This window comes from Perissodus microlepis, chromosome 23 (genome assembly GCF_051167445.1).
Source record: "Perissodus microlepis isolate ML-2025 ecotype Zambia chromosome 23, ASM5116744v1, whole genome shotgun sequence".
Classification (NCBI taxonomy): Eukaryota; Metazoa; Chordata; class Actinopteri; order Cichliformes; family Cichlidae; genus Perissodus; species Perissodus microlepis.
This window is the reverse complement of record NC_140482.1, coordinates 33,181,704-33,205,176: the sequence shown is the minus strand read 5'-3', so window position 1 is coordinate 33,205,176 and position 23,473 is coordinate 33,181,704. Positions and strand designations below refer to the sequence as shown.

The 23,473-nt window shown below is 45.3% G+C and overlaps 2 protein-coding genes across 3 annotated transcripts; both read left to right on the top strand.

Annotated features, from left to right (window-relative positions):
- Positions 1-64: 64 nt before the first annotated feature.
- On the top strand, positions 65-11,374 carry jade3 (jade family PHD finger 3). Its single transcript, XM_084921264.1, has 12 exons — positions 65-2,565; positions 4,150-4,211; positions 4,310-4,369; positions 5,095-5,177; positions 5,261-5,418; positions 5,780-5,970; positions 6,268-6,479; positions 6,625-6,792; positions 7,024-7,140; positions 7,319-7,777; positions 7,989-8,106; positions 8,683-11,374. Exons 3-12 carry the CDS (start codon positions 4,321-4,323, stop codon positions 9,438-9,440), a joined length of 2,313 nt encoding a protein of 770 aa, XP_084777390.1. The 5' UTR covers positions 65-2,565; positions 4,150-4,211; positions 4,310-4,320; the 3' UTR covers positions 9,441-11,374.
- Positions 11,375-15,510: 4,136 nt separating this feature from the next.
- On the top strand, positions 15,511-22,012 carry plcxd1.1 (phosphatidylinositol-specific phospholipase C, X domain containing 1, tandem duplicate 1). 2 transcript variants are annotated; one of them, XM_084921266.1, is made up of 7 exons: positions 15,511-15,752; positions 15,961-16,077; positions 17,906-18,048; positions 18,268-18,396; positions 18,929-19,084; positions 19,571-19,754; positions 19,838-22,012. In XM_084921266.1, exons 2-7 carry the CDS (start codon positions 15,969-15,971, stop codon positions 20,080-20,082), a joined length of 966 nt encoding a protein of 321 aa, XP_084777392.1. In that variant the 5' UTR covers positions 15,511-15,752; positions 15,961-15,968; the 3' UTR covers positions 20,083-22,012. The 2 variants fall into 2 exon arrangements, with proteins under 2 accessions (XP_084777392.1, XP_084777393.1); XM_084921267.1 differs by having other exon boundaries at positions 15,512-15,752; positions 15,964-16,077.
- Positions 22,013-23,473: the final 1,461 nt, after the last annotated feature.

Below are 23,473 nucleotides of genomic sequence, written 5' to 3'. Positions count from 1 at the left end.
CAAGCCATCAGCACACACTCTGTGGAGTCAACTTTACACAAACACAGCGTCTCAGAGTGAATAAGGGAAGCTCTCTTCTTCCTCTTTCTCAGATCACGAACATGTGTCCATGACGAGATTTAAAGGTCACAAAAAGCTAAAGTGTGTCGGGTTGTTTGTGATCAGGTCCCGTTAGGCGATCACAGGAAGGTCAGAAATGAGTGGGAGGTTATGATCATGCTTCTGTCCTCATTAACTCAGTCTCCAGCGTTCTGGCTTAGTGTGGTGCGTTACTACTCCCTGACTGTGATGAAGGGACATCACCTGTGTTTGCACACTTGTTGTACCTGTGCTGCAAGGCTGTAGTCTGTTAAGTAATGTTGTTATAAAAATCAGATTACAAGCTGAAAGATCTTGTTTTCAACCATTCTTTTCAGTGTAAGTCTGCTTCTGCTGATGGAGGTCAGGGCTTAGAGCATGTTCTCTTTTTGTGTGTGTGTGAGTGTCAGTCTAAAGAGGTCAGAGGTCAGTGTTTATACCACGGCTTGCTTTAATGACCATCTTCTTTTCCTGGACTTTATCAGTTCTGATGTGCTTCAGGGAGATTTCTTCTGATGTCTGAAACTTTCTGCACATTCAAAACACACTCACTGGCCACTTTATTAGGTACACGTAGTACCAGGTTGGACAGTGCTAGGAACATGCCTCACATGTTCCACCGCAATGAGGTGTTTCCTCCCAGAGCGCTGCTGCTCGCTCAATACTTTCTCTGTAAACTCTAACCACTTGGTTGGTGGGAAAATCCTAGAAACACTCACGGTCGCTGAGGTCACCTTTCTTCATTGTTCTGATGCTCACTTTAAACTTCGGCAGCTCTTCTTCATCAGGTCTATATGCATAAATGCACCGAGCTGATAAGATACATGTGTTAAAGGGAAGATAAATAGGTGTAGCTAATGAAGTGGCCAGTGAGAATACTTACACACGGTGTCCGTATTTTATGAATCAGGTCTGTCTCCACTGTGTTACTGAGGGTTGACCAATATCTCCAGATTAACTGTAAAACCCAGGAAACCCTGACTGATGTGTCTGAGAGCAGAGGTTCAGTGAAGCTGGAGGGAGCGGAGGTGGTGAAGCTATGGAGCCCCCTAAAGGAGGGACAAGAAGGCATTTGAGAGGACAGGTGTTATTGTGTTTTGTTGGCAGCAGTTATAGTTTTGTATTTTCTGCCTAGTTTTATTTTTATTTAGTTTTTTAATTCCAGTTTAGTTTCCACAGCTGGTTTCATGTTTCAGTTTAGCTTTTATTGTCTTTTTTTTTTCTTCCACTTTTAATTTTAGTCTCTGTGACTGTTGCTGTATGGAGGGTGTGTGTCAGAGCCAGTCTCAGCACAGATGTAACAATTAAGATTTTTTTGACAGCAGTCACTCCAGAGTGCATCACTCTGTGTGCATCTGAGCTTCATCAAGCAAACTAGCAATACTACCGCCAGGCGGCTGGTGGAAAAGCTGATGCTTGTTTCTGTGGACACTGCAACGTGCGAATAGGTTCTCAGCTTCCCGACAAAGTGGCAGCAGACAGTGAAGGTGAGCAACCACACATCAAAAACCATTTCAATGAGCACAGGCTCATGATTTTCCATGATTTGCTGGTTTAACACTGAGGTTCAAATTATAATTGGCCATTTTTACTACTTTTGGTTTTACATTTGTATTTCACCTCTAAATTTTTTTTTTGTGTTGTTTGGTATAATTATTTTCGGCCCAACCTCACGTGTCTGAATTTAGTTATTTTTTCACTGACGTACTGTATTAACACAACTGATCTGAAATTACACAAAAAAACCATAAAATCCTAGTAGTAGTTTTTTTTTTTTACTGTAAAAACAACAGACACGTTTCGTAAATTATTTTATAACTTTAAATTCAAATAATAATTGTAAAGTTTGAAAACTTATGCACAAATTTTATAAACAATAAAGTTTACAAAATCTACTGAAAACTAATGAAAACAAGAAATAAAGCCGGTCTGCGCCATGGGTAAAACCATTTGTTAACGGTGTGTGTGTGTGTGCAATATATTCAGTTTTAGGATTTTTTTTTTAATTGTTGCTGGGCTCAAAGTGTTAATGCTACCTTAATTTTATTTAAAAACAACAGTGTCACATGCAAAACTAGGGTGGCACTAGGGGTGACAAGAGATCATTTTAGAGTGGCACCCTATGCCAACTAATGCCACCCCTCTAGATCCGCCCCTGCCACAAACGGACTTTTTCATTTTCCAAAAGTCTCGTTTTATCGAACAAAAATCTGCCTGGGGTTCACACTCCCACCGCTTGGGAGCGGTAATGCAGCGTTAGCACCACTCCGAGGAAGGCGGAGGCTGACTGCGACGGCGGGGTTTAGGACCCGGTGGGCTGCACTGTACAATAGGGCCGTTGTGGCGTGTTGGTGTCCGGGCAGCAGAGCTGGATCCTCCCGTTGATCTGCGGGGACAGAAGTACCGAGTCCGGAACCAGAGCCCGGGCCGAGGCCGTGTGAGGACCGTGTGAGCGGAATAACGCGGGCGGCAGCGGCGGGACTGCAGGTATGAGCGGGAAAATGTGAACAATATGGTGGCCAGCTGAGCCTGAGCTCTGGGCTCTGCCCTGGACGGTCCCTTCAGGCCCGGGGCCTGCGCTCTCTCTGGGGCCGTCCTGCCTCTTTACCCCAGAACCACGAGCGGCTGGTAGGCTCCCGGGGTGTGAACCCAGCGGAGCAGCACAGATGCCCGCCTCAGAGGCTCCGAGGAAGTGACATGTTTGAGTGATGGAGGCGCCTATGTTTGATTTCCCAGCCCGCGGGCAGGCCTTACAGTTTGGCGCCAACACTTTACACAGGTGTGTGAGGCTTTCTTTCAGGTGAGCCAAGAAACGGCACAAAACAGGAGGAGGGAGGGAAGTAAACAGTGTGTTAGCCTTTTCTCATCGTTTCCTGTCAGGTGAGCTTTTTAAACAACCTGACGTCATATCCGTGCGCCCTCCCTCCACAGGTTAGATGTCAGGTGGAGAACACCTGCCACACCTTGCTGTGGAGTAATGACATCTTACATATATGAACCCGTTTGAACAGCCTCCACACACTGTACATAAAAGATGGAGGGAGCACTCATCGTCAGCGTGGAACCCTCAGCATTGAAGTGGTAGCTGCTGCCATACTGGTTTTATTTGGGGGCAGAAGTGAGCCCACTGTTTAGTATTAGTACCTACTCGGGTAGGCTCGTCGCAGTTTTTAGGGTTCTCTGTTAGGGATAGGTCATAGTACCCGGTACTTTTTTGTACATACTCCACCGGGGTTCCAAGCGATCTGAAAATGTGATGTCAACAGACTGCATGATACCGATTGGCTAGTCAATGGCGTCACTTGAGGAGTCATGAGAGTGTCTCCTTCATGAACCACTATTTTAAAAACCTGGCAACAAGGAAATTGGCAACACAGAAACAATACTGTGGTCCTCAAGTCCATGAGGGAGTCTATGAGAACTAACTCACTGCTGCCTCTGCTGGACAGTAAAGGAACTGCAGCTTCTGGTGCTTAAGGTTACTGAAAAGTCAAGTGGAAAAGCACAAACATGGAGTGAAAATATGATTTTTGTTTATCAGGGAGAACCTGCCGTTATATTTACCAACAGCTTCCAACACTGTAAGTTGACTTGAGCTTTTCACGTGAGGTGTACGTCACTATGGTATGGCAAGGAGAGGGGGTCCTGGCTCCTCCTCTTCCTCGTGTCTTCATGGGGAATGTCAGGCTTGTGCCCCCTGTTGAAACAGCGTTCTGTATCTAGGACTGGTGTCGCTCTGGCCTCTTCCACCTCCTGTTTATTGACACAGATATGCTTTAAAAGTTATAAAAACCAAATATTTTTAAGAAGAACTGCTATAAGTCTTTGTTGTGTGTGATGAGTCACTACACCTGTGTCTGTATGACACCTGTGAGGCGGGTGAGTGCTGCTCTGTCCTTCACAGATAGAGATGCAACACAAAGTAATAAAACAAAAGTGATCATATGTGATGATGACGCGTTAAAAGCAAGTGAATTAGAAAGTTACAGCAGAGATACAATAAAATGTAAAATAATAACATGTAATAGTTGAGTAATTTTATAAATGTCTTTATTTACTTGTGGTTTGCAGATATGAACTGAAGCGGTCTGACAGAAGAATCTACTAGCATGCTTTTCAATTTGAAGCTTACGGTGAATACAAATTTCTTCTTGGTGTCCACAAACTTCTGTTCCGTTGGCCTTAAAAATCATCAATATTTGAATGTCATCATCTTCTTTTGCTGCTGCAGGATGATACAGGATGAAACGCCTCCGGTCCTCCAGCAGCAGTGACACTTCTGACAATGAGAGTGAGTCAAGCTTGCCACTTCGTTTCCGGCGTCATCATCATTTCTAACCTGTGACTGCTCTGTAACTATTTCTGTAACAACAGAAGAAAGTGATCTGTGTGCAGTCTTGCCTGTTGGTGCAAAAGAATCAAAAGAATCCCATTTGAATAATCAGTGTGAGACGGCGGCATCATTAAAACTGGAAAATGATAAGCATGTTCCAGTTTTAAAATGTGAAAACGCTGTTCGAGCATTTCAGATTTATGCTGTTGGTGCGTCACACCTGTAAATGTGCCTGACGTGCGTCTCCCTGAACACGTCACATGGATGCTGTTCGTGGTTCCGTGGAGACATTGTCTTAACATGTTTAAAGAATTGACCAAGACCAAAAAGATTCTTATTTAATATTTAAACTGTTCTTTGGAAACCTCTCTGATTTAAAAAAAACAAACAAACAAACAAACAAACAAAAATTAACATCAAAATCTGATGCCACACCTCAGCCTAACGTCGCCCTCTAGTGATGGCAAGTTTCAATCAACTGAAGAGTGTCGGTCACAGAGAGAAACTGTGCTGCCTCCTGGTGTTTTGGATGTGAGAACAGACGGACACAGGTACACCACTCTCAGGCTGACCACACGTCTCAGGCTTGGGGTCCAAAAACAGTCGCGGCATGGCAGCATGACCCGCAACCCAGACCAAACTGTCTCCTTCATTTCTTTTTATTCGCCTCTTTCTTCTTTCAGGTCCATCGACCTCGTTCTGCTCCTCCAACAAATATGGGAGCAAACCTGGAACGCCTGCATCCAACCCGAAGAAGCCAGCTGAGGTGTGTATCAGACTTTGCTGAGCGTCAGTAAATGTCAGGATGGCGTTTGACTACCTACCTGTGTGCGTCTCTCTCCCCCACAGGTGTTCAGGAAAGACCTGATCAGTGCGATGAAGCTGCCTGACTCCCACCACATCTCCCCAGAGGACTGCTACCTGCTGGCAGACACCTGGAAGCAGGAGTGGGAGAAAGGAGTGCAGGTACCAGCGAGCCCAGACACCATCCCAGAGCCGTCCGTCAGGTGAGTCAGACCGCCTCCCAAACGTCTTAGTTTGCCACCTCCTCTTCATACAGGTACTTGAGTACGCTGATCAGCGTACTTCACCTGTTAGCTGGATCGGGAATGCTCCTGCGTCTCCTGGAGGAGGAGGAGAAAGAATCTGTGCCATGGCTTCAACGTGACCACAGACCAGTCTGGAAGTGCAAACAGGAGAGCAAATATGTTCGGCGTCAGCTGATCGCCTCGCTCTCTCAATCACAGCAGGAGGAGATATCGCAATCATTACAGCTTTGACCTTTAAATGTGTTTGTTGGCTCACTTTGAAGCAGGTTGTGGTTGGTTCAGCTATTCAGTCTAACGGCTCTCTGCTGTTTCTTTTCAGAGTAATCGCGGAGAAGCAGAAGGAAACGCTGTACGCCCACCAGAAGAAGTACATCCAGTGCTGGAGCCAGGAGTCCAAGGAGCCGGGATTCGTGAGCATCAAAGAGCTGGCGGAGGCCATGTGCCGCTACGACCTGGATGACATGGACCTCTACTGGCTGCACGCGCTCAACCACGAGCTTGAACGCATGGGTAAGACGGGCCCGATGATCCAGCGTGATGCTTAGTGATGCTGCATCTCCCTTCTTTCTGTTTCTGCACATTTGTTTTTGTCTTCTGTTGGCTTTGTATTTGAGGCTTTTTACATGTATTTTAATATTTGGCTGTTTTTCAAAGTTAAACCTTCCTGTATATTATAAATGAGGGCCATCTGCAGCACCGGTGCTGCCCACTGGGGGGGCACAGTCCACACTTTGAATACTTCAGACACCTCTGTTCTTGTTCTCGGGAGTGTCTGATCACGTGGGGTGTTGCTGTTTGGTCCTGCAGGTGAAGAGCCGGTGGACGAGCTAATGATGGAGCGAGCGATGGAGGCGCTGGAGAGGCAGTGCCACGATAACATGAAGCACGCCATCGAGACAGTGGAGGGTCTGGGGATTGAATACGATGAAGACGTCATCTGCGATGTGTGCCGCTCTCCGGACAGCGAGGAGGGCAACGACATGGTGTTCTGTGACAAGTGCAACATCTGTGTGCACCAGGTAGGAAACACCTTTCTGCTTTTGCTAGCCCTGACCTTGTGACCGGAGCGTGTGTCGGAACCCCGGGCAGCACACTTGTGTTTTTGTGTTGTTTCTGCTGATGTTCTGGTTACACATCACTTGCATCCCGCTGTTCTTTCCGCAGGCGTGCTACGGCATTGTTAAGGTGCCCATTGGTAACTGGCTGTGCCGGACATGCGTCCTCGGTATTGACCCGCAGTGCCTCCTGTGTCCCCAGAAAGGCGGGGCCATGAAGGCGACACGAGCCGGCACAAGGTGGGCTCATGTGAGCTGCGCTCTGTGGATCCCTGAGGTAAGTGAATCCGGGGTGAGGGGAAGTGGGTGCAACAACACCAACAGTGACAAATAAGGTTTTGTTTTTTTTGTATCAGAGACTGAGATGAAAATATTTACTGCTTTGGTCTATAGACCTTTAATAAAGGAGCACATATGCAGAAATGATACTGACAGTGAAAATGTGTGGTGCTGTCGTGTCCTCTGTGTGCTCCTCATCGCCTTCTATTTTTCGGCCTCCACCCTACAGGTGAGCATCGCCTGTCCAGAGAGGATGGAGCCCATCACCAAAGTCTCCCACATCCCCCCCAGTCGCTGGTCTCTGATCTGCAGTCTGTGCAAGCTGAAGACAGGTGCGTGCATCCAGGTGAGTTATTCCTTCCGTTTCATGCCATAGAGATTACTTTAGACTGATTGCATGGCTGCAGACATTCAAGTTTGATTTTATGATCCTCGAAGCGTCTGCAGCTAGAAGTCTGCACTGGAGCTGGACGTAAGCTGGCTTTTCCCTCAAGTAACTCGATCCGCTCTCTCCCCCTCTTCAGTGTTCAGTAAAGAACTGCACCACCCCCTTCCACGTGACCTGTGCGTTCCAGCACAGCCTGGAGATGAAAACGATCCTGGATGAAGGGGATGAAGTCAAGTTCAAGTCGTACTGCCTAAAACACAGCCAGCCCAAAGCCGGAGAGGCCGGCCTGAGCCCGGCTCGATCCAAAGCCCCTGGAGAGGCGGGGAAGGGGGGCCAGCGAGCTCAGCGGCTGCAGGAGCTGGAGGAGGAGTTCTACACCCTGATCGAGCCCGAGCAGCTGGCCCGAGACCTTGGGCTGTCCCCGCACCTGGTGGACTTCATCTACCAGTACTGGAAGCTGAAAAGGAAGAGCAGCTTCAACAGGGCTCTGCTGCCCCCTAAAGAGGAGGAGGAGCAGCTGGTGCTCCAGCCGCAGGAGGACAGCATCCACACCCGGATGCGCATGTTCATGCACCTGAGGCAGGACCTAGAAAGGGTGTGTGTGTGTGTGTGTCCGTGCAGCCTGTGTTAGTGGTGATGTGGTTTTTTAGCTTTAGCCTAAAAGATCAGAGCATGTACTCAGTGTCAGAGCAACCATTGCTGATTCAGTAGCATTTATAGAAACTCTGAGGAGTGAACCTGCTGTCAGCCAGTCAGATCCCATCTATACTGCTGTCTTTAATAAAGTTGTGTGTATCTGGCTGCAGGTGAGGAACCTGTGTTACATGGTGAGTCGGCGGGAGAAGCTGAAGCTGCTGCAGAGCAAAGCTCAGGAGCAAATGTTCAACTTGCATGTGAAGCTCACGAACCAGGAGATTTCTGCAGGTGAGTTCACAGTGAGAAGCAGCACCGGCTTCGTGACTTGCTCTTTGTATCAGCTGACCTCAGAGCAGGTCATGTGACACAGAAAAATACAAAGCAAAGCTCAGACTCGGCTCAGTTCAGAGGGATCATCCCACATAGGATGTCAAAGCTTTCCAGTGAGAAATTAGTGATTTTTGACCCCTATGAAAAGTTTCTGTGTATTTTACCTGTTAATGAGCAGGTAGAAACCAACACTCGGTATGTGATAAGAAGAACGTCCTGTCAGAATCATAAATTAATTTTATGATTTGGATCCTTTTAAATCAGCCCAGATTTTAAAGTGACTAATCAGAAATGGGGTCAAAGTTCACACTGTAAAATGATCTGGTTTGAGTTTTGAATAATTATGTAAATTAATATATGTAATGCCTGTAACACAATAACTTGGGATCAGCAGGATTTATGATGGATTTATGATTCTTTTTTTTTTTTATTATGGTGAATTAAAGGATAAAACAGTTTGTGAGGACTCTTAAGCTGTCTGTGATGTGATTATGGAAAAGAGAAAAAGGGACTGAACATGTGTTTTCTCTGCAGGTCTTCCTGCTTCGTTCCCCTTGGAGAGTGTGCTGTCCCGGCCTCCTCCGAGGATCACTCTGAAGCTGAAGATGCCCAAAGCTCTGGGTGTTGGGAACGGACCGCTGTGCCCAGACAACAGCGGGAACGTGGGTGAGCACGGCGGTGAGGGGGTGGGCCAGGGGAAGCCTCAGCTGCACGGCTGCAGCATCAGAGACGAGCGCTCCACCGGCCGAACGTCTTCCACCAGCGGTGCACCGCAGCACGTTAAACCAAGCGGGAAACCTCTGACGCTGCACGGCGCGCTTCACGGACAGCCTTCCAACAGCAATGGCAGACTGGAGCGAGACCGAGCACGCCTGGCCAAATCTAATGGCGTGCTGGAGAAGGGCGCTGCTCAAAGGGACGGCTCGTGCCAGACGCCCGCAGACCGCAACACTGCAAACGAGAAGAGCGTCTTTCGCAAGTCCGCCATGGAGCACTTTGGCCGCTCCTTCAAACAGGCCACAATCAACCTGGTCCGGACCACCGAGGACCTGCGGGCAGACAAACTGTCCCGGAAGAGCGGTGCCAAGGAGAGGCTGTGGGCCAAACCAGCACCGGAGCACCGCTTGAAGAGCGCGCGATCGTATCAGGACAGCGATGGGTACTGCCCCGACGCTGAGCTCAGCGACTCTGAGCCAGAGGCCAAAGGTCAGTGCAGGCGGCCACTCGGGCTGCCGGACATTCCGAGGAAAGGGAAACAGGCACCGGGCTCCAGGCACGCCATGCAGAGGTGACGGCTGTGCAAACTGCGGGGCTGACGGTCCACACGAGGATGCACCGTGAAGTCGATCTGCTCGCTAAGTCCTAACATACCGACCATGTTTCCGGCCCCAGCATCTCTTGGAGCGCACGTGCAGAAACATACACACCCGGCGCTGTCTTCCCATCATGTGACGATGTTTGTCTCCACCCATGTTGGTCCTGAGAACGGTCAGTGATTTCACAGCTAATGAGCAGATCGCCAAGAAGAGGAGGACAGGATTTCTGAAGGGACGCTCGGGGCGGGAGGTGCTGTGGGGGGGGGGACCCTTCTGTATTGTGTGCACACGGGCATGTAAATACCACGTGACTCCCGCCCGTCAGCGCTGCACGTCTCCTTGCCTCTGCCTTCACACCGAGGTGCTGCAACTCTTTGTCTACCTTTCTGAAAACACGAATGCCTTCTGTGTGCAGAAACACTCCACACGCTTTAGCTTCCAGAAACAGTTAGAAACAATAGAAACACATTCCATGGTGCGACAGACACTGAACTGAGGTCTTCAATCATCATGATGAGCCTTTATTATATCACAAACTTTAATTGTGAAAGCGAGCTGCAGTTTTTGTTACGAGGTGCAATTTTTGCTGCTCAGCCCCAAAAAAATTAGAATAAAAAGTGGGCGTGCTCTTCTCCTTACTTCCTGTCGTGTACCTGCACTTCCTGCTCGATGTCAGTTGAGCGCCAACTCCTCTGAACACTCAGTTTATCAGAGGTTGGGTTTTTTTTTGTTTTTTTTGTTTTTTTTGTATACCATTGGCCCTCTGAAGTCACAGAGAGAGAATAGAAACCCCGCCTACAAGGTGTTTGGAACAGCTAGAGAGGCAGCTAATCAGAAGACGATAACCAGGAGCAGTGGTAAACAGCTTGTTTCAGGTGGAAGGGCTGTTGGAGCTGAGAATCATGCAAAGTTGCTGTCATGGGGCGGAGTTTAAACCTCAGCTGTGATCTGAAAATCAGGAAAACGTGTTCAGAGCTCGACTGACGCGTTCGGGTGTAGAAACAGGGTAAAAGACAACATCTGTGCTGCTGCCACGTGATCTAACCGCCTCTCCACTTGTGTCACTACGAGCAGCCGAGAGGTTCGCTTTGAGGATTAAACCATCTTGGAGAGCGATTTCACTGCGAACGCTTCAGTGTCGATCAGGTTCAGTTATAACGTTCAAATGCAACCTCTGGTGAATGTGCATGTGGTCTTGGGTCGACGTTCTGACCTTCAGACGTCTGCTTTTGGTTTATTGCAGTAATGATATTAGTCGGTGGTCTGAGTTGAGCTGTGTGCACAATGTCGCTCAGTTTTCGTGTCCTGTTTGCTGCCCACGAACCACTAAAGCTCGAGTGTCCGCAAACATGGCCGAAACAGTGACATCATCTCCAGGACCAAAGCACCAGCAGCGTGACGCGGCGGTCGGAAGGTGGAGGCAAGCGCCATATTTGAAACGAGTCGGTTTCTTTTTTTGGGTTGAGCTGCAGAAACAGAACCCATCACGGGTTTGTCCTATTTTTCTACAGATGCTGAGTCAGTGCTTTTATTTTATACCTTCATTTTTACCTCATTTTTACGCAGATCCTTCCTCATTTAACAGAAACCGTCTCTCGTGCCTCAGCGTGGTGTCTCCACACAGACCGCAGGCATGGTCACAGGCTGTAAACGGGCCTGTCGGCTCAGCTGCGAGCAGAAGGTTGAATCCTCGGCGGCTCCAGGCAGGTGGAGCGGCTGCAGGAAACACTACATGAAGCCCAGAGTTAAACTTTGACCTCCATCGCTCGCCATTCTGAGCCTGTGTGTGTGAGAGTGAAGCTGTGCACCCACCCACGGCGCTCCAACACTAACATATTCGCAAAGATGTTTTTTCATGTTTGTTCCTCGTTTGGAAAATCATTTTTTAATAAAGTCTAAATGTTAAAGTCTGATGCTTGAATTAATTGAATGTTCATCAGTTTTCAGGGAAAGTCAGCAAGCAGGTTTTCTGTTTGTGGTTTCAGGTACTGCTGCACAATACTGCAATACTTATGGTATTAATCCAAGGCCAAGTAAGTAGAGGGTCAATACTGCTGGTACTGGTATTGATACTCGTGTAGGGGAGAGCAGTGTGTCATCCATGAGATGAATTTAAACATCACTCAGTCACAATAATAATAAAACACTTTTCATTCTTTTATCTTTCCAAAGCTTTCAGGACACCGGGCCTGTGAAATGTACCTGTGATGCTCTTAGCGTGTGTAGTTTAAATAAAACCGTTGACACAAAACATTCAGATGTTTTTCATACTTCAAAGTTAGTGTTATTGTCAAAAACCACGTGTACAGATCATACACAGGAATTTGAAATTGCAGTTCTCCCACACCCCTCAGTGTGACACTTAAGTCTTATATACAACACAATCTTTTATAAACAATAGTGTCAAACACAATCAGAATACTTGTAGGGTGGTTGGGTCAGAGGTGGAGGTGGGTATGGAGATGGTGTGTATGATAGAGCAGGGAAAGAGTTCACACCACCCAGTCACCTCTGTCCAGCAGCAGTCACACATTTGTGTTTTATTGGCACTGCCTTCATTTTAATTGTTTCCATTTTAACTCATATTTAATCAGCCAATCACAGCAGCAGCTCAGTGCTCTTGATGATGAGCCGCTTAACTTCAAACTGAGCATTGTTTTAGGATCTGCTGGGATTTTCCCATTGACCGTGTCTGGATCCATCCTGCCTGGTTCGGGGTGGTCGTCAGCTGTGCGATGATGTCACAATGATCAGCTCTGAAGCGTCAATCTGGTGGTAGTGCGGTGTACCTAGTGAAGTGTCCAGTGAGAGTAAGTGCGCATATTTGCAGAGACCCTCTCCCTCCACTAGATGGAACTGTGATGGAGATTCTTCTGAGGTTGTGAGTCGTGCTGTGACTGACTGTCATTTTAACTTTATTGGCTGGTCAGACGTCTACTCTCAGGCTGTGTCCCAATTAAGAGACCGCACGCTTGAAGTACGCATTTTGAGTGCGATTTCGTCACCGCCACGCGACGACGGCTGTCCCAATTCGAAGTGTAATTCAAATGCGCCGTCGATTTCCCCAAATATCAAGCGTGGTCCGGTGCACGCTTCGTGGTCCCATATATCCCACAATTCATAGCGGGGCGGTGGGTGTGGATAATTTTGCCGCAAAATACGGCAAACGGCAGAAGGGAGCGGCCGAAGAGTGAACTACTAAGTAAGTACTGAATATGATGTCACTTATTTATGTGTAAATGTTTAATAATGAAGAACATTAAAACATTACTGTTGGCCACATGTCGGCAAAGTTATGTGACATTAGTAATGTTTGTACTTTAAGCGCTAACTTGGTTTTAAAGCCTCTACTTCAAAAAAAAAAAATAAAAAAAAAAAAAAAATATATATATATATATATACATATATACATATATATATATATATATATATATACATATATATATATATATACATATATATATATATATACATATATATATACATATATATATACATATATACATATATATATATATATACATATATATATACATATATATATACATATATATATACATATATATATATATACATATATACATATATATATATATATACATATATATATATATATATACATATACATATATATATATATATACATATACATATATATACATATATATATATATATATATATATATGTATATATACATATATATATATATATATATATATATGTATATATACATATATATATATATATATGTATATATACATATATATATATATATATGTATATATATATATATATATATATATATATATGTATGTATGTGTGTGTGTGTGTGTGTGTGTGTGTGTGTGTGTGTGTGTGTGTGTGTGTGTAGTTGACCTTAATCTTACAGAGAATGTGATGATTTTATGGATAATTAAAGTCAGTCATATATCCACAAACGCAACAAGCTGAAAGTCAGTGATGCTGCTCGATTTGCAGTCCTGAATATCACGGCACAAGCAGGATCCACTGCACTGTTAATGTTAGCTATGTTATATTGCTGCCTCTGTTCGATGGTGTCGAGCCAAACGGACTTTAACGTGTGTTTGAACGAGCTGACGTTTCACTCGTTAAGCTGAAAGAAAGATGCTTTAATCACAGGAGTCACACATGTGTCCACTGTACCATCTGGGAACTCTTCTTGTTTAGCACTCGTAATAACACAAACACTAAATCCTCCTTCTCTTGTGCTGTTTTGTAGCAGTGTGTACACCTGAGACTGTCACCTGTCTGTCTGTCCTGCACTCTCTCTCTTTTTCTTTCTCTCTGATTGTGTAATAAAAGTATGAACATGTATTTATAAGTTACACTTGTGTTTGAATCCCGCAGCTTATCACACATTTGATTTCCATGTGTGACAACTGCAAGTGTCCAGAGTGAGGACAGACTGAGGGACCCACTGCTGCACATCATCTGTGAGGCTTTGCACCCCTGATGATCCACCAGGACAAGCTCAGCAGTGTGTGAGGAAGAGGAGGAAGAGCCAGCAGCAGCTGACAGATGGAGAGAATAGACAGACTGTTCCCTGTTTGTGAAGGACTGATAGAAAAGTTTAGAATAACTAATTGTCTGTCCTGAATTGGTCTTATTAGGTATTGTTCAAATAATTTTATCATTCCAGTGTTTTCAGTGTGGGAGAAAGTACTCAGGGCCTTCAAGTTACACACTATGAAAGGCAGCAACAAGTTTAATGATCAGAAACCTAAAGTATGTATCAGCAGCAGAATGGACCTAAAAATAAATGTTTGTTTCAGTTCTATGAAGCTTTGAGTATTTTGGATTAGTAGTACTGCTGTGTTTGTTGTATCATCTTGCTGTAATTGTTTATATGCTTTAAATATTCTGAGGTAAGTTGATCTATAGTGTTACATCATATTCTATAAGGATGTTATGTGTTTGTATACTTTCTGCCCAGTTTGACCCATTTAGCAGAAGTCAGCCTGTTTAAGGCTCTGATATCTATTCTGTATGACTTAAAGCAGTTATGACATGGTATGATTTTCTCACCCAGTAAAGGAATATTTAATATATCAATCTACTCTTCATTTTATCAGAAACAGTTTTCACAGCTCGTACATTTTCTTTTTACACATGTATGTAAGCATTGAGCCAAATGTAATGTAATGCCAACATATTAAAAGAACAATATTTGTCTCTTATGTATAATACATCTGTATATACACTGTCAAAGGTAGTTGTCTTTGAGTGAAGATTTAAGGTGATAGGAAATATAAATAACTGCAACTTGAATCTTTGACCCAGAGTACAAGCTCACTGCTGTAATATATCCTGTAATATATATATATATATATATATATATATATATATCATAATAATCTGACAATAAATATAATATTGGCCATATTATATTTACATTACCAAAGTGAGACGACTTTAGTCTCATGAACAACATTAGCTAATTGTTATTTACTAACTAATCTTAAATGACTGTTCAGTACAGAAATGAAGCCCAACTATCATGTTTTACAGTCCCGTGGTCTCAGCCTCAGATACTCAACTAATCAAAGTGATGTCATGACAAAAATGAATGACCAACAAAACATTTTTTCTCCTTCATTTCTGTCACAATGCTGTATGAAACGTTTCTCGCGGTTAGTATCATGTTTGCTAGGCAACCTGAGCAGCGCTACGAAGGCTGAACCGTCCCATTTCACAAGCCTCTCACTTCCGCACTTTTCGTACTTATAGTACACACATACCCGTACTGCGCGTACTTCAAGCGTGCAGTCTCTTAATTGGGACACAGCCTCAGTGTGCTCACTGGAATGTCCGGCACCTGTACAGTCCCACAATAAACACAGGAAGACCAGAGACCAGAGGAGTCGCCCCCTGCTGGAAATGGGAGAGAATGTCCATCTTTTATGTACAGGCGTTTCATCAGCTGATCAAACGTCGTGACGTCTCTCCAGATGTTTTACCTTCACGTGCATTTTGGAGGTGAGCCGCGTGTGCGCGCGGGGCTGCAGCAGCCTCGAGTCCTGCGGTCTCTTTAAGAGCGGAGCCGCGCTCTCGCAGCGGCGACCGGAAGCGCGCGGCGGGTCACGGCTCACCGGTAACAGACAGAGATCTGCTGCGGAGGATCCCAGCTTCCTCCGCGTGTCCGTCACACATGCTTAATGTGCCGCTCCGGTCATGACTCGTGCACGCGCTCTCAGACCGGCGGCTCGTGGCCTTTGTCAGCGGGCTCTGCTCGCTTAAGCTGATCTGAGACACAGAGGGACGATCAGGTGAGGAGGGCTGACTGCAGCACACACACATAAACACACAGGCACGCGCAAGTTTACTGCTGTGAAACAGCGCAGTGCACGCACCTGCTCTCTTTCACTTTATTAAACATTAATAACACAATGTAATCAGTGAACCTGTGTGTGTGTGTGTGTGTGTGTGTGTGTGTGTGTGTGTGTGTGTGTGTGTGTGTGTGTGTCTGTCTGTCAGCAGCAGTGATGTCCGGGCTGAGTGAGCCCAGCCTGATGGAGCTGCCCATGGAGAGTTGGATGTCTCGCCTGCCATGCGCGCTGTGGGATGTCCCGCTGTTCCACCTGGCCATCCCAGGTAGGCCTGGTGTTGGGTGCAGATGGTGTGATGGGACCTGAATCAGTTTGTTCTGTCTTATTGTCTCTGGTTTATTGATGATTCTCTGACTGTGAGGACGTGATGAACGCATTGTGTCCACATTTCACACACACACAGTTCACCTGCTGCTCTGACAGTCAGAGATTCACCTGTTCATTCATTTATCAGCCTCTTCATGTTTTCTGCCTGATTGAACTGTTTCCTATTGAACTACAATTTTATTATGTGTCTCTTATCTTATCTCAGGAAAGTGGTAATTTAAATAACCAATGACAGAAATCTGAGATCAAACAACAGACTCAGTAAGAAAGGAAAGATTGGAGCGATAAAGGAAATGTGCTGCAAGGAGACCAAGAAAAGCCAAATGCAGATTTGTGTGTTTGCATTTCTGTTTGTTATGCAGCATGTCTTATTGTCGTCTTAGTGAGTGGCTTTATTTCTTGACCCACAAGTACAAACCCAGAAAAGCTCCAACAAAGTCAGATGCTGAGTAAAACATAAAGAAAGGTGCATTTTCTTCACTGTAGAACAGAAAAAACTGTTTTGAATCAGTGAGTGATTGTGGATACAGTTTACGAAAAAAAGAAAAGAAAAGGGAAACACAAAAACAGGTTACATTGAATACAAAACAGAACGTTTTATGTTAGCACATAGGTAAAGAAAAAAGAAAACAAACAAACAAAAAAAATAAACAGAAAAACACAACCCAGGAGGGGCGATTGATACTAACAAACCCTTTTCTTACAAACCACGCAGAAGTTAGCTGCAACACCACTGAGCTTCACATTCCCATTAACACAGACACACATCGGACCTCTATGGAATAAGCAAATCAGTTAGTCAGCAGGAACATCCTTAAATCGAAGGTTAGAGAGGTTTGTCAGAAAAAGACCCCCAGATTTAATCAAATGTACCCTTTTGGTTCTGGATGGAGCAGTGGATCTTTTCAAGACTAAGACACGACATGAGATCAGTCTCCTCTTTGTCTTGGTCCATTTTAAAGAGGAGGCAGTGCCGTTTCTCCATCATGGTCACACGTGGCTTCGTGTCGGTGTGACGGAGCTGTAGCTGCATGTGTGGACGGCATGCCGAGCTGCTTGAAGACACTGGTTTCTGGAAGTGTTCCTGAGCCGTGCACAGATTTATCACAGAGCAGTGTTTCTGCTGAAGGTTACAGTCATCATCCTGCGCACAGAGATTCCCCCAGATCCTCCAAGTGTGCTGATGATGTCATGTTGTGTAGATGATGAGATGTTCACAGTGAGGACTGCGATTCTGAAACAGGTTGTGAACCTCTGAGAAGCTCCGCCTCTCTGAGATGATCTTTTTCTACCTGATCACATGACCGACCTGCTGCCAGCTCACTTTTGATCTTCTCTTTAGCACCGCTGACTTTCACATGCTTTTGTTGCTCCGTCCCAACTTTTAGGACACGTCGCTTCCGGCAAATTCCACATGAGCTCGGATTTGTCATGAGCAGTAAAATGAAAATTCATTTTCTCAGTTACATTTTCCTGGTTTTATTGAACATTTGAAATATCTGTCAGAGAAACAGGAACAGCGGCTTTAACAAGGATCATACATGTGCTGACTTGGTCGTTTAAGCTGCTAAAAATGGTTGATTAATAAATGAAGACATTGATGAAGCACCTTTTTACACACACGCCAAAAACAGTATTTATTGTGTGACTTTAAAGGTTTTGGGCTCAGTTTGGGGGTTGGAGAAGCTCCAGATCCACAGCTTCATATATGCAGGACGTCTGTCAGGGCCAAGTGGAACATTCAGGATTATCTTTGTCCCTTTCAGGCAGCCATAATGCAATAACCTACTGCCTGGATACGGACGACAGGTCTCCCATCGACCTCATGCAGCCTGACATGCTGCAGAAGCTCGACAAATTCATGAAGCCCCTCATTCGCCCATTTGTGTACAAGTGGGCAAAAACCCAGGTAATACTTTTACAGCACTGTTCTGAAACAGCTGCCGCCTCGGGCGGATTACACTGTACAGTATCAGGGAGAAACCCAGCCATCCCACGATCCTCTACCAGCGGCTCACGGTGACAGAAGAGCACAATGTGATGACAGGCTGTAACCATACCTGTGTTAGTCCTTCTTGTGTATAAAGCCGGACCTGCTGTGATGAGTTGTGTGTCCTCCATGTTTCAGGAGTGTTGTATAAAGCATCAGCTGGACTGTGGGGTGAGGTACTGCGACCTGAGGATCGCACACAGGCCCAACGACAGCTCCACACACCTGTACTTCTACCATGGCGTCTACACCACGCTCACTGTGGAGGTGACTCACAGCCCGGTCACACATATGCAAACAGATGCTAAATCCATGACAGGTTTAGATTTGGAATTCTGTGGGCTTCATGGTTATCCATTCTGGCTTTTAGCTTTCTTCTTCACAGCTTACAGAGAAAGTTATGTTTCAACAGAGAGCAACAGAATATCAACCAAAAATCCAGAAACTCAGTTTTAAATAAGTATTTGATCCCCTACAGACGCCCACAGAATGGCTGTGTGGCCCACGTAGCACAATCACCCAGTCAGATACTCCTGATCTCAGCTCGGTGTGCGAATAAAGCACCGCTAATCTGAGTGTTCAGGGATTACTGCACACACACTGAGCTCATTTTTAGAAACTTTGACTATGTTTGACATCAGCAATCCCACACATGTGTTTTAAAGCAGGAACAGAAAACAGCAGGACTACATCATTAGGAACAAAATGGCAGCAATAACACGTCAAATGAGCTGTGCACGTGGGCGGGATAAAGTTCATTTTGGTGTGTGAGGGTTGAGCTCGCCTGTGTCTCTGACAGACAGTGCTGACGGAGATCCGAGAGTGGCTGGACGCTCATCCCAAAGAGGTGGTCGTCCTCTCCTTCAGCCACTTCCTCGGCCTGAGCCAGGAGCTCCACGCGGTGCTGCTCACCACCATACGCACCGTGTTTGCCTCCAAACTCTGTCCCAAAAAGGTACGGATGCACTTCCTGTTTCCTGAAACATCTCATAGGTTTCTAACTGTAAGGGTGAAGCCGGCACAGAATCCCAAAGTACCCTGTTTTACAGATTTACAGCAGAGGTGCTGCCCTCCATGCTGACAGGGCGCTCCCGTTAAATAGCTCACACTGGATGAACCCATTTCACGGCAGTCGCACACGCATCAGTCAGCCAGTGTCGGTATCAAACACCTGGACGTGACTGCAGAGAGGATTCATCCATCCATTTATGCCTCCTCCAGTTTAGCTCCGCCCACAAAATGTGCAAACATTAAAACCGACCGTACACAAACTTCATATATCAAAAAAGCGTACTTCCATTAAGTGGACTTCTTTGACCTTTAACTCATATTAAAGAGCCTGGTGGGGTTTATTTAAACTTTTAGGGAGGATTATGGGAGCCGTGGTGATTGCATTACCTGGATTATTAAGGCGTTCACGGCTCTGATGTGTTGCTTTCAGGCTGAGGTCACTCTTCGTAAGCTCTGGGCTTCGGGCTACCAGGTGATCGCGTCCTACGAGCACAGCACGGAGCGCCGGCACACTGAGCTGTGGCCGGACATCCCGTACTGGTGGGCCAACAAATGCAAAGCCGAGGCTCTGATTGATGAGTTTGAACGCATGAAGCAACAAAGCAGGAGACCAGGTGACCTGCTGATGAGTCATGATGTCAGACAGGTGAGGATTAAACACATTCACTATCTGGATCTCACCGTGTGTGTGTTTCAGGAGGTTTCTTTGTGACGGGGATTAATCTGACGGAGGACCTGAAGTACATCTGCACCCACCCAACTGAGTCCCTGAAGGACCTGGTGATGTCCACGTACCCGACGCTGCTCGGCTGGGTCAAAGAGCAGATGCCCGGCGAGGAGGACGGCTCGCTGAACATCATCGCCGGCGACTTCGTCTCGGAGAGCCGCTTCGTGCCCACCGTCGTGGCGCTGAACCAGAAGCTTCTGAAGCGGTCCTCGTGACTGTAACAAGCGTGACCTGAGGAGAACGTGAACCACAGCATGAGAAGCACACAGGCCTTTTTGTTAGCGGTGACACAATAATACTTGAATATTTGTTCAGACATGAACGTTTCAGCCTTTAAGCTGCTTGAAAACAGACGTTCTGGTATTTGGACCTGCACTGTTTGTTTACACTCACCTCATTATTTATGCAATGTTGGAGGCAGCGCCGTGGCCGGACTCACGTTACGCTGACCGGAGCAATAATTCTACAAATAATCCAGTGCGTATCTAGGCTTTTTAGAGCTGGGTCGTGCTGCGTGAGATCGATCCGAACCCCTCACAGTCAGCTGCAACATGACCCTACCGTACAAGCGAGCCTTCACCTGCTCTCCCCTGTCCCACCTGCTGATATGAGCCTGAAATTTACCCAGGATGCACTTAAACTGTGACAGATCATCACACTGTTGCTCACAGCTGCTCAGAGATCAGGAACAGAGTTCAGAGGTCTGCAGAGTTAAACTGAGTGGCGTTAAACACCTGGTGTCTTCTGGATAAGAGCTGAAACATCTTCACAAAGTCGAACTGCTGCAGTCTGAAACACAGTTTAAATGTCCCAAAAGGTTGATTCTGTCCATCTGGAAGAAACAGCCCAGTGTTCATTCAGTGGGCTGGTTTCAGTCATTGTGCAGAGGTACTGTTTATAAGGTTGGAGACCTGCAGTCAGCTGAGACTGAAGAAGTCTCTAAACTCTCACTGAAGAAGGATGATGACAAAACGTTTCTCCCGCTGAAAGCATCCAGATGAACAGAATCAACTTTATTGGTATTTCTTTACCTGGATGACTGAGCATGTATCGAGATGCAGCTTAAATGTGTTTTCAGCCCTGACGGGTTCATGTGCACTTATGAAAGTAATCATGAGTGTAAAATATTCCCAGTATGAAGGTAAAGATATGTGTGGCATCAGTAAATATCTGAAAGAATCAGCTTATTGTGAGGGGTCAGATGGGAGCTGCTGCTTGATTTTATTTTGAAATGACCCACGAATAAGCACAACGAATTCAGCGAGCACACGTGACTGTACTCTTTTATAATATTGTGTGTGCAATATTATTTCGTATTTAACCACAGAGAATGTAGAAGAGATGTGAAACTTATGCAAACTGCATGGAAAACATATTTGCATGAAGACAGCCCCGACTGTTCTACTAAAGCCTGATTTAGCCAGTAGATTGAGGCTTTCCTCCCAATGATGCTGTGCCGCTGTGCCTGTGGACATGAGCTTTTCCAATAAACACAAGCATTTGTAAGAAAATCCTCTTTTTGTTCCCTGACTCATCAGCACAGTGTGAGAGGTTTTTCCCATTACAGCTGAAGTCAGCCGGAGTGATCTACCCTCTGCAGGGTTTCGCCAGCAGGGCGCAGTGTTTGACCTGACTGCTCTGTCTTTTCCTGACCACTTTCTGTGTCATGAGGTGAAGGAAAGGAGCACGGAGCTCAGAAAATCTGATATGTTTGTTACATCATTCATTTTTTCTTCCCCCTGCTGATCCCGTCCATCTCCTCTGGATCTCCTTTATTCAGGTTTCCTGTGACTGAAGTTCATCATCATCCTAAAGGCTGAAACACAGAGCTAATGCAAACTGAGTTACAGACGCACGACATATAAGGAATGACACAAGTGACAGCTGTCATTGTAATCAGCTTGTGAATGGACGTGTGGCTCCTCGGATATTTAAAAGTACAATGATACACGGAACCTTCAAAACCTTTAAAACTCTGAACTTTTCTTTTTGATAGAGCTTATACAGCAGGACAGTTAATCAAAAACACAGCAACAAGTCCACCTCTGATTGGCTGAAAGACTCTGAAAGACTAAATGAATGTTTTGGAGTCAAAGTCTGGACTTAAATCAGACTGAGCTGCTTCATTGTGACCTTAAACAGGCGTTCATGCTGGAAAATTCTCTAATGTGTCTGAATTAAAGCATTTCTGCAAAGAAGAGTGGGCTAAAGTTCCTCCACAGTGACATGAAAGACTCACTGAAGGCATCACAAATACTTGGTGGTGGAACAGCCAGTTATCAGGTTTAGGGGCCGTTACTTTTGCACACAGGGCAGGTAGGTTTACATAACTTTCATCACTATCTTTGTCCAATATTCAAATTTGATGATCTGAAAAATGTAAATATGCAAAAACAGGACAAACTCTCATTCTTAGCAGTGGGAGGCAGATATCGGTATAATGCAGCCACATCTAGATCTCTGTTATTATTTTTGATTGTCTCTGCTTGTGCTCAGCATAACAGATGTTAAAGCTGAGTGCATTAATCTAATGCACTCTTGATTTTTTTAATATATATAATAGCTGGTAGAAAACACTCTAATCTTCTACTGCTACTAGTATCTACTACTACTGTATTTTTTCACTTAAAGAGTAAAAAATTGACTTAGTACTTCAACTACTTTGTCCTCTGAAGGTCATGATGCTACCTGGAAAATGAAAACTGTGGAAGCTGGTGAAAGCATACACTGTCAAACAAACGCCCGTTCAACAGGTTTTTTCTGACACTCCCTTATGATAAAACTTGGCTCCAACATGTTTTGAGCTTACACATGACCTTACACATGAGCTTACACATGAGCCCACAGATATATTTCCTGTCTCTGGTTCTTTGAGAGTTCAAATACATTTTTCTCATGAGGTGGACAATGAGTATTCTTACACTATTTTTCACAAAATCCCACAGCCCACCTTTAGGCAGCCACTGCAGTAATCACTACAGGGCCTGTCAGTTTGTGGTTCTGACCTCTCAACTGCCCTTTATGGATGGAGTACCCTCATCTGTAAGCATTAGCCAAGCTCTAAATCCAGAAAAGCAGAGTGTTTAGAGGTCTAAGCAAGAATAACTCACACAGCTTTGCTTTTTACAAGAACATATGTCAGTATGTCTTTTCTGTCAATGTTCAGCCTTCATGTGCCTGAGGGGGTGGAGGCGGTACATAAACATCACAGTCACAGTTGGTTTCGTATGTCATGGTGGATTTCTTCCAAGGAACTAAAGACTCAACGGACACATTCTATATCAGTGACGTTCCTAAAGCCATGTGGCAATAACTGGGCGGTAAACCCACGCGTCTCCACTTGTACACCAACTGAAATGAAATGAACTGAATTGATGCAAGAGAGGAGATTCTGAGAATGAGCCAGCAGGCTGTAACTGAGTTCATGCTCAGGGACAGTTCAGTTGCCTCCGCTGAATCGTTTATCCAGGTGTGTGTTAGAAAACGCCTGACAGAAAGCATCACAGGTATAAAACTGAACATACTGACTGACAGTTCAGTTCATATCTAAGCTTCTAACTTGGAAGACTATATTATAAATCAGTAGAAAAGAGAATTCCTGGAGAA